The sequence below is a fragment of the Salvelinus sp. IW2-2015 genome, linkage group LG3 (genome assembly GCF_002910315.2).
Source record: "Salvelinus sp. IW2-2015 linkage group LG3, ASM291031v2, whole genome shotgun sequence".
NCBI lineage: Eukaryota > Metazoa > Chordata > Actinopteri > Salmoniformes > Salmonidae > Salvelinus > Salvelinus sp. IW2-2015.
In genome coordinates, this window is record NC_036840.1 from 17,578,749 (window position 1) to 17,593,182 (window position 14,434).

At 42.1% G+C, this 14,434-nt stretch overlaps 1 protein-coding gene across 2 annotated transcripts in view; it reads left to right on the forward strand.

Moving 5' to 3' along the window:
- Window positions 1-244: 244 nt before the first annotated feature.
- Window positions 245-14,434, forward strand: part of ppp2r5b (protein phosphatase 2, regulatory subunit B', beta) — a 48,956-nt gene continuing 34,766 nt past the window's right edge. The window contains exon 1 of one of the 2 annotated variants that reach the window (XM_023969983.3): window positions 245-2,119. In XM_023969983.3, coding sequence (XP_023825751.1) covers window positions 1,927-2,119 — 193 coding nt within the window. In that variant the 5' untranslated portion in view covers window positions 245-1,926. The remainder of the gene's footprint in view (window positions 2,120-14,434) is intronic. The other variant, XM_023969975.3, reaches the window with a different exon arrangement.

Genomic DNA, 14,434 nt, shown 5'->3' on the forward strand with positions numbered 1-14,434 from the left:
TGTTTTGAAAATTCATAACATATAATACGAACTGTAATTCGTAACATTTAATACGAAATGGGTGATGGCAATCCACAAAAGAATACATAGGCCTACAATACGAAACTTAACATAAATGGAGTGTCTCGGGTTTGCATACAGAATAATATGAAATGCTCTGAGACCAGGTTGGAGAGAGAGACAGCATTACGACACCACTGGAGAGACGTGGAACAGTGATAATAAACGATAACGGCTAGGTTTACTAACTGGGTTAATACAGATGATTACATCATAAACATTGCGCATGCAGACACAAGGCACTAGAGCGCATGCAGTGACCGGTTGCGCAATTGAGAGTGAGAAACTGGGTTAGAACAAATGGAGGAGAGGAAGAAGAAAGGGATGCACAATGGTTTACCTCGTCTGTAGACACTATCAGCCTCAAACTAATGTAGACACGCACAGAGTGGAGGAAAGAAAGGGGTGAAGGAGGAAGAGAGAGGGAGGAGAGAATGGCACAGACACATAGACAGTGGTGAACAATCGGTGGACGAAGCCTAGCTAAAGAAACAGAAGGAGGGGACAGGAGGTCGGATAAAAGGGATAAACTATGTTCTTTTTTATTTAAAGATGGGGAGTGAAAGAGGGAGTGTTCGCCCTCGGCGTCATAACGCATCCACGGATTAGCCCAAGCCAAACGCTCCACCGCCCGTCCATGGCGTAAAGACTGGGGTACATAAATATATCTGAAATAATTAAATAATTCGCTGTGGCGAGAAGAGCGTCAGCCGCAGTGTGTCTCTCCTTGCACCACGTAACTGCAGCCGAAACAGAGACGAGGACAGGGAGGACGGAGAGAGAGAGAACAAGCCATCCCTTTCCTAAAAGAACCAAGGAGAGAGGAAACGCGACAGGCAGACAACAATGGGAATATAGGTCTATATATACCTAACCCATCTGTGAGCAACCAGCACAGCGGAGGTTTTTGTGGTGTTTTTAGCGGTTAGCTATAAAGGAGCCCGGGGATTCGGTGTTGCAGCGGCCGCGCTGAAGAACAGCACATGTCAACACGTTCAAGCTCCACATCTCCATCCCCGCCCTGCGCGGATCGCAGATCCGTCTGTAACGGCAGCGCCAGGCAGGTTACCGAATAACGGAGCCGTTAACGGAACCGGGGAACAGTGATGAGAAGGACTCAGATCAATGGTTTTATGATATGAGCCTTTGGAAACTAATCAATTAATGAATGACTTATCATCGATGAGAAAGGACCAATCAAACAACTGATTTTATGGATTCATGTTGTTGACATTTTCGGAATGATCCCCATAACCAGCGCTCGGAATAAGCCTGCTTTATCGGTGTGATGTGCTTTATCTAAGGATCCATAGTCTATGGGCTCTATTCATGACATAAATATATACATAAATACAACATTTAGGCTGATGAGTTAGTAGTAGTCTTAACAACCCATGCGTTTCTTCGTATCTCTATCGATAGATACATGGACAATTAGGCCTAACCGTTAGATCTATTGCGTTTGTCTTTGCATAAAAATATGTTTCGGTTAATTTAAAAACGAGTGAAGCAACCGTTTTTTCCTCCCTCTGCTGTATTGAGACGTTAGGCAGCAGGCAGGCAGTCACAAGCAACACACACACCATTCGTCCCTCTCTGGACTGCACCTCTCCATCTCTATCCCTCCCTCCTTCCTCCCTCCTCTATCCCCCCTCCTCTAATCCTCCCCATCCCCCTGTTCCATTCCCAGATTATCCATTTTTATTAATTTGTTTACGTATTAGCTCTATAAAGGATTAAAAATTGTTCACCCTATCTCAATCCTATACGCCTCTCCTTCACTAGCATCTCATCGGCGCATCCAGACACACAGACACACAAACTTGACATACACACCGGACCGCTCGCCAATACAACACAGCAGCGATGGAGACCACCAAACTGCCCCCGACCAGCCCGTCCTCCCCGACCACCGGGTTCTCGGTACCTTCAGCGGAGAAGGTGGATGGGTTTCCCCGGCGCTCGATGCGTAGAGCCCGGCAGAGGCGCTCCCACTCCTCGTCCCAGTTCCGCTACCAGAGCTCCCAGGTCGAGCTAACGCCACTGCCGCTGCTCAAAGGTGGGTCCTCTGCTTTCTCCTCAATGTCTATTCTATGTAGTAGACCTTTTGTAGTACGCTACTATTTTTTGTCCTATCAATGTGTGTTTTATCTGTCTTATCTTATCCTATGTTTATAGTAGGCCTGCCTTTGCTCAAAGATGGGTCCAATACCTGCTTATCAAGGTCTATTCTATGTAGTGTGGCCTGTAATATGATTTAGGTTGCAGCCTATTTCCTTGATAGCCTATTTCCTCAAAGTGTACTTTTGACCAGGGCCCAAAGGCGTGTCCTACATCTCCATCAACTTCGATTCTATCTTTTTTTATACAGCCTAGGCCTATTCCTGAAAGGTGGATAGCCTACCCCTCCCTCATCAATGCTTATTCTATGTAATAGGCCTATTGATCAAATGTAGTGCACTAAATAGGGAATAGGATGTCAACGTAYTGCATTACATATGGAATAAGTAGTGCACTACAGTACATCAACAACATTTATTCTACTGATTTGATTTAGTCATTTAAAATCATAAGCCTATCAACGTGCATGGTATAGTCCATGAGGCCGTGCTGCATGTAGGCTAATAGACAGTATATACAAMTACACTACATGGCCAAAAGTATGTGGACACCAGTTCAAATTAGTGGATTCGGCTATTTCAGCCACACTCGTTGCTGACAGGTGTATAAAATCGAGCAGACAGCCATGCAATCTCCACAGCCAAACATTGACAGTAGAATGGCCTGTACTGAAGAGCTCAGTGACTTTCAACATGGCGCTGTCCATAGGATGCCACCTTTCCAACAAGTCAGTTTGTCAAATTTCTGCCCTGCTAGAGCTGCCCTGGTCAACTGTAAGTGCTGTTATTGTGAAGTGGAAACGTCTAGGCGCAACAACGGCTCTGCCATGAAGTGGTAGGCCATACAAGCTCACAAAACGGGACCGCTGAGTGCTGAAGCGCATAGTGCTTAAAAATCGTCTGTCCTCGGTTGCAACACTCACTACTGAGTTCCAAATTGCCTCTGGAAGCAACATCAGCACAAGAAATGTTAGTCGGGAGCTTCTTGCACACAAGCCTAAGGTCACCATGCACAATGCCAAGCGTCGGCTGGAGTAGTGTAAGCTCGCCGCCATTGGACTCTGGAACAGTAGAAACGCGTTCTTTGGAATGATGAATCACACTTCAACATCAGGCAGTCCGATGGACAAATCTGTGTTTGGCGTATGCCAGGAGAACGTTACTTGCCCGAATGCATAGTGCCAACTGTAAAGTTTGGTGGAGGAGGAATAATGGTCTGTGGCTGTTTTTCATGGTTCAGGTTAGGCCCCTTAGTTCCAATGAAGAAAAATCTTAATGCTACAGCATACAATGCCATTCTAGACGACACTATGCTTCCAACTTTGTGGCAACAGTTTGGGGAAGGCCCTTTCCTGTTTCAGCATGACAATGCCCCCGTGCACAAAGCGAGGTCTATACAGAAATGGTTTGTTGAGATCAGTGTGGAAGAACTTGACTGGCCTGCATAGAGCCCTGCCCTCAACCCCATCAAACACATTTGGGATGAATTGGAATGCTGACTGCGAGCCAGGCCTAATCGCCCAACATCAGTGCCAGAGCTCACTAATGCTCGTGACTGTATGGAAGCAAGTCCCTGCAGAAATGTTCCAACATCTAGTGGAAAGCCTTCCCAGAAAAGCGCAGGCTGTTGTAGCAGTTGTAGRAGACCAACTCCATAGTAATGCCTATGTTTTTGGAATGAGATGTTCGACGAGCAGGTGTCCACATACGTTGGGCCATGTGGTGTATGTTTGATGTAGGCTAATCAAGTAATTTCTAATCATTATCAAAGTGGATTAATCTAGAACAGAGCATCCCATAATGCAGGGGTTCCCAAACCTTTTTGGCCCATGACTCAATTTTGTTACATTTATTTGTAACCCCACCATGTAAAAGGAAGTAATTTAATCAATGGCCAATGTTTACTTTTTTAATTGGGGATATGACAGTCTATTACAGATCAGTCTGACGTACTGTCAGACTGATCTGTAATAGACTGTCATATCCCCAATGACAGTATTTGTATTTGTATTTGTATTTGTACTGCCAAATATTTGTATTTGGCAGTATTTGTACTGCCAAATTTTGACAGTATTTTAATCTGAAGGAAGGATGATTTGTAGTGATTGAAATCAGAATCAGAAAGGTATTATGAAGTGAAGAAGATCATCAGGCAATAATTTTGTATCGTCTTCTGTGTAGAAAAGAACATCATCATTGTATTCATAAAGTATCTCAGAGTAGGAGTGCTGATATAGGAGCAGTTTTGTCTTTTAATGAATAATGAATAAGATTACAGGGGACCTGATCCTACATAACCACTTCTACTCTGAGAAGTTTTGTGAGTACACATGCAACAATACAGTAAAATAAATAAGTATTTGTCCTCCAGACCTCCACATCTCCCTCAAACAGGCTGTTAGCTTGGCACTCATACCCAGCTTTGATGTCCTCCCCTCAGGCTACAGCATCAGCCTGCCTCCCTGGTCATGGGTCTCCACGCTTTAGCTAACACGCTAACGATGCTAAGGTCACATTTTCACCCACAGGGAGACTTTCCTCCTCTCCTCTCCCCTCTCCTCTTCCCTCCTCTTCTCTCCCCTTTTTAGTTTTATTATGTATTATTTTACCTTTATTTGACTAGGAAGTTGAGGCAGAGAATCTGTTTATCAAGAGTTAATTCGACCCAAGAGTTATTGCGACCCAAATGGCAATCTATTCCCTTTGTAGTGCATTACTTTTGACCAGAGCCCTATGGTCAATAGTAGTGCACTACATAGGAAATACGCTGCCATTTGAAACACAGCCAGTGAACCTATAACAGAGGCCTGGTCGTATTTCTAGAACATTATAACATTATTCATACAGATTCTTTACTGAATCCAATTCAATTCTGAATCAATTACAAGCAAATTAAATACAGCAGTGTTTTTTAGTTTTTGCCCTACTGTAGCGCTACACACCTGTTTCAACTAATCAACTCATCATCAAACCTTTGATAAGTGGAATCAGGTGTGTTAGTACTTGGGCAAAAACTAAAATGTACACCCCTTCGGGTCCCCAAAACCAGGATTAGGAAACACTGGAATACAACAATCAATTAAAATACAGTTGGATAAGTGATAGAATATGCAGACGATGCACATCTTATGTATGAAGGGCACACAGTTAGAATCCAGAGCCATAAGGGGGCTCCGTCTGTGTGTGAGTGAGTGTGTGTYTGTGTGTGTGAGCTCTGAGCGCTGAGCGCTGAAGCCGTTGGCAGAGCCTTGCTCCCTAAGATAGACCAGATAGTTTATCTCGTGATCGCCCTGCTTCACACGCACGCACGCACGCACGCACAAACACACACAAACACACACACACACAATTATACCCTTGCAAATCATACTTTAAAAGAGCCAATAGTGTACTTTTAGGGGACAAAGTAGTATCTTTCTTACATATAGTCTACAGGTACAAAAGCGTAACTTTAGAAAAGGTACAAATGTGCCTTTTCAGGGTATCACCACAGTGACAAAAAAGTTTTTTCATTTTAAGTGACAAAGACGTACCTGTTCTCTATACCAATTCCTCAAATGTACACACCTCTCTGTCATTCAACTTCTGACACCAATGTAGCAAATTCAAGGGTAGCCTTGACTGGGACTTGAACCTGYGTCCAGCAACTGTCAAGCCAACACCTTAACCATTATGCCACAAAGTCCATACCGCATGGCAGTGTTGTGTTAAGGTCACTATGTTATCCATTACAGCTCTTTAGTGTGACATGCTCTTATGTAAGCCTCTATAAAGACTTCAGAAGTGGCAGCAGACATGCTCTAACTTTAACTAACTTAACTATAGACTTTTTAAACTGGCACAACACTTCCACTCATCAGTGGCAAAAAATACTAACTGAAAGCCACACACCCACTAAGCCACGCCTCCAATATAAGCCTGGCACAGGTGTATTCATTATTGTACCTTATGTTGGGTACAAATATGTACCTTTCTTCAATACATTGTCAATTTGTAGCTTTTCTGCTAAGCAAAGGTACAGATTAGTGCCACCAAGAATTGTTTTTAATATCTGTGTTTTTGCATGTACTGTACATTGAGTGATTTATTGTTTGATTGATCTTATGCTACACAAAGATAAATACAAAAAATGATAACTATATAAACATTTTTTGCACCTGTTACTGAAATGGTTGTTCCAGTTTAAATTACTCAGGTAGTCTCCTCACACTGTTTCTAATGCTGGCAGCCATTATAAATGCAAGTTGCGGGTGAATAAAGATTTCAACTGTTGGATAGACTAACACTGGCTGGATTCCAATAGGAACTACTCAACACTTTGCAAGCCAGCATAATGTGACTTGCAGGTAGGGTTTCAAAATGCTGGTAAATTTCCCTTGTTTTCAAGAAATCCCGGTTTGAAGATTCCTGGAAATTCTTCAAACATGTTTTAAACTTGGGAATTTTGGGAGACTCACCAGAATTTAGCAAATTTACTTGCAGGCCCGATGTGGCCTGTAAACCATGAGTTTCAGGCCACTGTATTAGGATAAAAAGCTAGGTCTCAAAATAAGGCCTTATGAGATATGTAATGTATTGTGATAAAGACTTAAGAACTCATTTGATGAAGGCCACAGGACTGAAAATGAATTAATTCAACAACCACGTCTCTTTCACTAAAGGTCATGAACAGTCAAAATCATGTTTCTCATGAAATTGGATGATATTTGGATGAAACCAGAACAAGGTATGATGACCAAAGTATGAACAAGTACTGTTGCTCCTGCATAAATAAAGTTTGATCATAAAGTTACTGGTCCCCTCCCTCATGTCAAACTCTTGGATTCAGGAGGCGGTATTATTAAAGGGAATGGCTGATATCACCCTAATTCACTTTTTAATACACCAATGGTAACATTATATTCTCTTACCTAATAAAAAAAACTGTGCCTTGTAACCAACATCGGAGAAGGCATGTTTGCAGAGTTGCGGGGTTTACAGCCAGATAGCTACTCTACTGGTGCCAATATTTGACTGTAGGGTGTCAGCAAATATAATTAAAAGTGTACACTATTCATCTATGGCAAAGATATTTATATGATTCCCTTTCATCTGTGTCTGGTGTTAGCTGGTTACTTCAGCCAGCATGGAACAAAAGGAGTGGAAGGGTTGTTCAAAACTATGACGCAGTTGTCACATCCGTCTGTGCTGCTGTGAACTGCAACACAAGAGACATGCCAAATCGGAGATGTGTAAAATACAGTTGAAGTCGGAAGTATACATATACCTTAGCCAAATACATTTAAACGAAATTTTTCACAATTCCTGACATTTAATCCTAGTAAAAATTCCCTGTCTTAGGTCAGTTAGGATCACCACTTTATTTAAAAAATGTGAAATGTCAGAATAATAGTAGAGAGAAGGACTTATTTCAGCTTCTATTTCTTTCATCACATTCCCAGTGGGTCAGAAGTTTACATACACTCAATTAGTATTTGGTAGCATTGCCTTTAAATTGTTTAACTTGGGTCAAACGTTTCAGGTAGCCTTTCACAAGCTTCCCACAATAAGTTGGGTGAATTTTGGCCCATTCCTCCTGACAGAGCTGGTGTAACTGAGTCAGGTTTGTAGGCTTCCTTGCTCTCGCACACTTTTTCTATTGGAATGAGATCAGGGCTTTGTGATGGCCACTCCAATACCTTGACTTTGTTGTCCTTAAGCCATTTTGCCACAACTTTGGAAGTATGCTTGGGGTCATTGTCCATTTGGAAAACCCATTTGCGACCAAGCTTTAACTTCCTGACTGATGTCTTGAGATGTTGCTTCAATATATCCACATCATTTCCCTGCCATCTATTTTGTGAAGTGCAACAGTCCCTCCTGCAGCAAAGTACCCCCACAAGATGATGCTGCCACCCCTGTACTTCACGGTTGGGAGGGTGTTCTTCAACCCCCGCCGTAAAAAAGCCTCCCCTTTTTCCTCCAAACATAACGATGGTCATTATGGCCAAACAGTTATATTTTTCTTTCATCAGACCAGAGGACATTTCTCCAAAAAGTACGATCTTTGTCCCCATGTGCAGTAGCAAACCGTAGTCTTTTTTATGATGGTTTTGGAGCAGTGGCTTCTTCCTTGCTGAGCGGCCTTTCAGGTTATGTCGATATAGGACTCGTTTTACTGTGGATATAGATACTTTGTACCTGTTTCCTCCAGTATCTTCACAAGGTCATTTGCTGTTGTTCTGGGATTGATTTGCACTTTTCCCACCAAAGTACGTTCATCGCTAGGAGACAGAACACGTCTCCTTCCTGAGCGGTATGACGGCTGCGTGGTACCATGGTGTTTATATTAGCATACTATTGTTTGTACAGATGAGCGTGGTACCTTCAGGCATTTGGAAATTGCTCCCAAGGATGAACCAGACTTGTGGAGGTCTACCATTTTGGCTTATTTCTTTTGATTATCCCATGATGTCAAGCAAAGAGGCACTGAGTTTGAAGGTAGGCCTTGAAATACATCCACAGGTACACCTCCAATTGACTCAAATTATGTCAATTAGCATATCAGAAGCTTCTAAAGCCATGACATAATTTTCTGGAGTTTTCCAAGCTGTTTAAAGGCACAGTCATTGATGAAATGTCTATGTATTTTGAGCTTTGTGTGTCAGCAAATTTGCTTGAGATGATTTTACTCTAACCAGTTGTGTGAAGTACTTAAGTAAACCTACTGTAAAGTACTACTTAAGTAGTTTTTTGGGGTATATTTTTGACAACCTTTACTTCACTACATTCCTTAAGAAAATGATGTACTTTTTACTCCATACATTTTCCCTGACACCCAAACATACTCGTTACATTTGGAATACTTAGCAGGACAGGAAATTCTTCAATTCCCTCACTTATCAAGAGAACATCTCTGGTCATCCCTACTGCCTCTGATCTGGRGGACTCACTAAACACAAATGCTTTGTTTGCAAATTATGTCTGAGTGTTGGAGTGTGCCCCTGTAAATAAAATAGTTTTTTCCCCCTCATCAATCTTCACACAATACCCCATAATGACAAAACAAATACAGGGTTTTAGAAATGTTTGCAAACATATTAGAAATAAAAATTTGATATCACATTTACATAACTATTCAGACCCTTAAAACCTCTACCACTTCTCTCTCCCGGATCCGGGATCCTCCTCATCAAAAAAGCTGACTAGAATAGCCTTGCCTAACGGGACAGGGATATCATATAATATAATTTTCATGAAATCACAAGTCCAATACAGCAAATGAAAGATAAACATCTTGTGAATCCAGCCATCATTTCCGATTTTTCAAATGTTTTACAGCGAAAACACAATATGTATTTCTATTAGCTAACCACAATAGCCAAACACACAACCGCATATTTTCACCATGTTTCCACCGCATAGGTAGCTTTCACAAAACCGACAAAATAGAGATAAAATTAGTCACTAACCAAGAAACAACTTCATCAGATGACAGTCTTATAACATGTTATACAATACATTTATGTTTTGTTCGAAAATGGCCATATTTGAGGTATAATTCATAGTTTTACATTGCAGCTACCATCAAAAATAGCACCAAAGCAGCCAGAATAATTACAGAGAGCAATGTGAAATACATAAATACTCATCATAAAACATTTATGAAAAATACATGGTGTACAGCAAATTAAAGATAAACATCTTGTGAATCCAGCCAATATTTCAGATTTTTTAAGTGTTTTACAGCGAAAACACAATATATATTTCTATTAGCTTACTACAGTAGCCAAACACACAACGCAATTTACTCCCGCAAAAAAACCGACAAAATAGAGATAAAATTAATCACTAACCTTGAACAAATTCACCAGATTTACATTACATTTACATTTACATTTAAGTCATTTAGCAGACGCTCTTATCCAGAGGCACTTACAAATTGGTGCATTCACCTTATGATATCCAGTGGAACAACCACTTTACAAAGTGCATCTAACTCTTTTAAGGGGGGTTAGAAGGATTACTTTATCCTATCCTAGTATTCCTTAAAGAAGTGGGTTTCAGTGTCTCCGGAAGGTGGTGATTGACTCCGCTGACCTGGCGTCGTGAGGGAGTTTGTTCCACCACTGGTGCCAGAGCAGCGAACAGTTTTGACTGGGCTGAGTGGGAACTGTACTTCCTCAGAGGTAGGGAGACAAGCAGGCCAGAGGTGGATGAACGCAGTGCCCTTGTTTGGGTGTAGGGCCTGATCAGAGCCTGAAGGTACGGAGGTGCCGTTCCCCTCACAGCTCCGTAGGCAACACCATGGTCTTGTAGCGGATGCGAGCTTCAACTGGAAGCCAGTGGAGAGAGCGGAGGAGCGGGGTGACGTGAGAGAACTTGGGAAGGTTGAACACCAGACGGGCTGCGGCGTTCTGGATGAGTGTAGGGGTTTAATGGCACAGGCAGGGAGCCCAGCCAACAGCGAGTTGCAGTAATCCAGACGGGAGATGACAAGTGCCTGGATTAGGACCTGCGCCGCTTCCTGTGTGAGGCAGGGTCGTACTCTGCGAATGTTGTAGAGCATGAACCTACAGGAACGGGTCACCGCCTTGATGTTAGTTGAGAACGACAGGGTGTTGTCCAGGATTACGCCAAGGTTCTTAGCACTCTGGGAGGAGGACACAATGGAGTTGTCAACCGTGATGGCGAGATCATGGAACGGGCAGTCCTTCCCCGGGAGGAAGAGCAGCTCCGTCTTGCCGAGGTTCAGCTTGAGGTGGTGATCCGTCATCCACACTGATATGTCTGCCAGACATGCAGAGATGCGATTCGCCACCTGGTTATCAGAAGGGGGAAAGGAGAAGATTAATTGTGTGTCGTCTGCTAGCAATGATAGGAGAGACCATGTGAGGATATGACAGTCTTATAAACATCATGTTATACAATACAATTATGTTTTGTTCGAAAATATGCATATTTATAGCTACAAAATCCTGGTTATACATTGTGAATACGTAGCATCGATTCACCAGAATCTCCGGAGATATTTTGGACACTCACCTAACTGACCAAAGAACTCATCATAAACTTTACATAAAAATACTTGTTGTATGGCAAATGAAAGATACACTGGTTTCTTAATGCAACCGCTGTGTTAGATTTTTTAAAATAACTTTACCATAACATACAGCTTGCGTTATTGTGAGACAGCGCTCACCAAAACGGCGGAGAATAGGAGTCAACATTTTACACAGAAATACGAAATAACATCATAAATGTTTTCTTACTTTTGCTGAGCTTCCATCAGAATGTTGTACAAGGAGTCTTGGTCCAGAATAAATCGATGTTTGGTTTTAGAATGTCCATTTCTTCTGTCGAATTCGCGCCACAATGCTAGCCAAGGTTGCTAACATTCCCATCCTCTCTTGACGCAAAGAACGGAAAACTCCAAAAGTCCCAATAAACGTTGAATAAACTGATAAAACTCYGTTGAAAAAACCTACTTTATGATGTTATTATCATATGTATCAAATAAAATCAGAGCCGGAGATATTCGCCGTGTAAACCGAACGCTTTTCAGGAGACAATGTCGAGCTCCGCCGCGCGCCTTCGAAGACAAAGAAAATTCCGGACCTGTCACTCCAAAAGCCCTTGTTCGGCCTCAGATCAAGCTAGACACCCCATTCCACCTTCCACTGCCTGTTGACATCTAGTGGAAGGCGTATGAAGTGCATGCATATCGATAAATAAAAGCCAGTTGAATAGGCAGGCCCTGAAACAGAGCCTCGTTTTCAGATTTTTCCCTTCCTGTATGGAAGTTTGCTGCAAAATGAGTTCTGTTTTACTCACAGATATAATTCAAACAGTTTTAGAAACTTCTGAGTGTTTTCTATCCAATAGTAATAATAATATGCATATTGTATGATCTAGAAAAGAGTACGAGGCCGTTTCATTTGGGCACGATTTTTTCCAAAGTGAAAACAGCGCCCCCCTATTGACAAGAATTAACATCTATGGCAGGGGTGGGCAACACCAGTCCTCGAGGGCCTGATTGTTGTCACACTTTTTCTCCATCCCTAGCAAACACAGCTGATTAATCAAATTGCATTCTAAACTGAAGATCATGATTAGGTAATTATTGGAGTCAGGTGTGTTAGCTGGGCCTGGGGAAAAACTGTGACACCAATCAGGCCCTCGAGGACTGGAGTTACCCACCCCTGCTATAAGTGATCGGTGTCCCTATACCGGGACGGTTGATAGTAACGTACGCTAACGTGCGCTAATGTGACAAGAATGACGTAACAGCAAACCTTCCAGGACATAGGCATGTCTTATATGGGCAGAAAGCTTACATTCTTGTTAATCTAACTGCACTGTCCAATTTACAGTAGCTATTACAATGAAAAAATACCATGCTATTGTTTGAGGAGAGTGCACAACAACAACAAAAAATTAATCACGGCAACTGGTTTGATATATTCAGTTCAAGGTAAATAATGTACTTACATTCAGTAATATTGCTCTGATTTGTCATCCTGAGGGTCCCAGAGATAAAATGTAGCATAGTTTTGTTTGATAAAATACATTTTTATATTAAAATGTAGGAACTGGGTTCTACAGTTTGAACCCCTGCTGTCTCTGGCTCCACATCCACCCTGCCTGGCCATCTAGATGTGTGAAAGTTAGTGTATAAGGTAATGATCCATCATGTATGACATTCCTGGGAGTGTGTAAACTTACATTTTGTGTCACCACAAAAAAAAAAGCATATTTTTTGGTTTGTATTATCTTTTACCAGATCTAATGTGTTATAGTCTCCTACATTAATTTCACATTTCCACAAACTTCTAAGTATTTCCTTTCAAATTGTATGAAGAATATGCATATCCTTGCTTCAGGTCCTGAGCTACAGGCAGTTAGATTTGGGAATGTCATTTTAGGCAAAAATAGAAAAAAAAATCCTTAAATTAACTCAGTACTTTGTTGAAGCACCTTCGGCAGCGATTACAACCTTGAGTCTCCTTGGGTATGACGCAACATGCTTGGCACACATGTATTTGGGGAGTTTCTCCCATTCTTCTCTGCAGATCCTCTCAAGCTCTGTCAGGTTGGACGGGGAGCGTCGCTACACAGCTATTTTCAGGTCTCTCCAGAGATGTTCGATTGGGTTCAAGTCCGGGCTCTGGTTGGGCCACTCAAGGACATTCAGAGACTTTTACCGAAGCCACTCCTGTGTTTTCTTGGCTGTGTGCTTATGGTCGTTGTCCTGTTGGAAGATGACATTTTGCCCCAGTCGGAGGTCCTGAGCGCTCTGGAGCAGGTTTTCATCAAGGATCTCTCAGTACTTTCCTCCGTTCATCTTTCCTTCGATCCTAACTAGTCTTCCAGTCCCTGCTGCTGAAAAACATCCCCACAGCATGATGCTGTCACCACCATGCTTCACCGTAGGGATGGTGCCACGTTTCCTCCAGATGTGACGCTTGGCATTCAGCCCAAAGAGTTCAATCTTGATTTTCATCAGACCAGAGAATCTTGTCCTTTAGGTGCCTTTTGGCAAACTCCAAGCGGGCTGTCATGTGACTTTTACTGAGGAGTGGCTTCCGTCTGGCCACTCTACAATAAAGACCTGATTGGTGGAGTGCTGCAGAGATGGTTGTCATTCTGAAAGGTTCTCCCATCTTCACAGAGGAACTGCAGCTCTGTCAGACAGTGGATGATCCTCAGAGGAGGAAGGGGAGGACCATCCTCCGCAGTGAATTTCATACATTTTTTAATTGTAAAACATTTWAAAAGTTAATCATTTTTAAATTAAAATATGCTAAATATAATCACGTCACCAAAAAGTTGATTAAAAAACACTATTTTGCAAAGAAGGTCTACAGTAGCCTTCTCACCCCCTTCCATAGACTTACACAGTAATTATGTGACAGGACGTCCTCCAGCCTATCAGAGTTCTTGCAGCAACTGACATGTTGCCCACCCAATCAAAGGATCAGAGAATTAATCTAGTACTGAAAGCATAAGCTACAGCTAGCTAGCACTGCAGTCTCTAAAATGTGGTGAGTAGTTGACTCAAAGAGAGAGAAAGACAATAGTTGAACAGTTTTGAATAAATTAATTTATTCTTAAATGAGGAAGCAAGAGTGTCATTTTCTTCCACTTTCAGTTTTACTTACTTAACTAGTAAATGCAGCTGGTTAGTTTAGCCTACTGAAACACCCTGCTCAAACAGGGATGCTATGTTAGCTTGCTGGCTATGACTTTCTAACACAACACTGGAACTCTTCCAA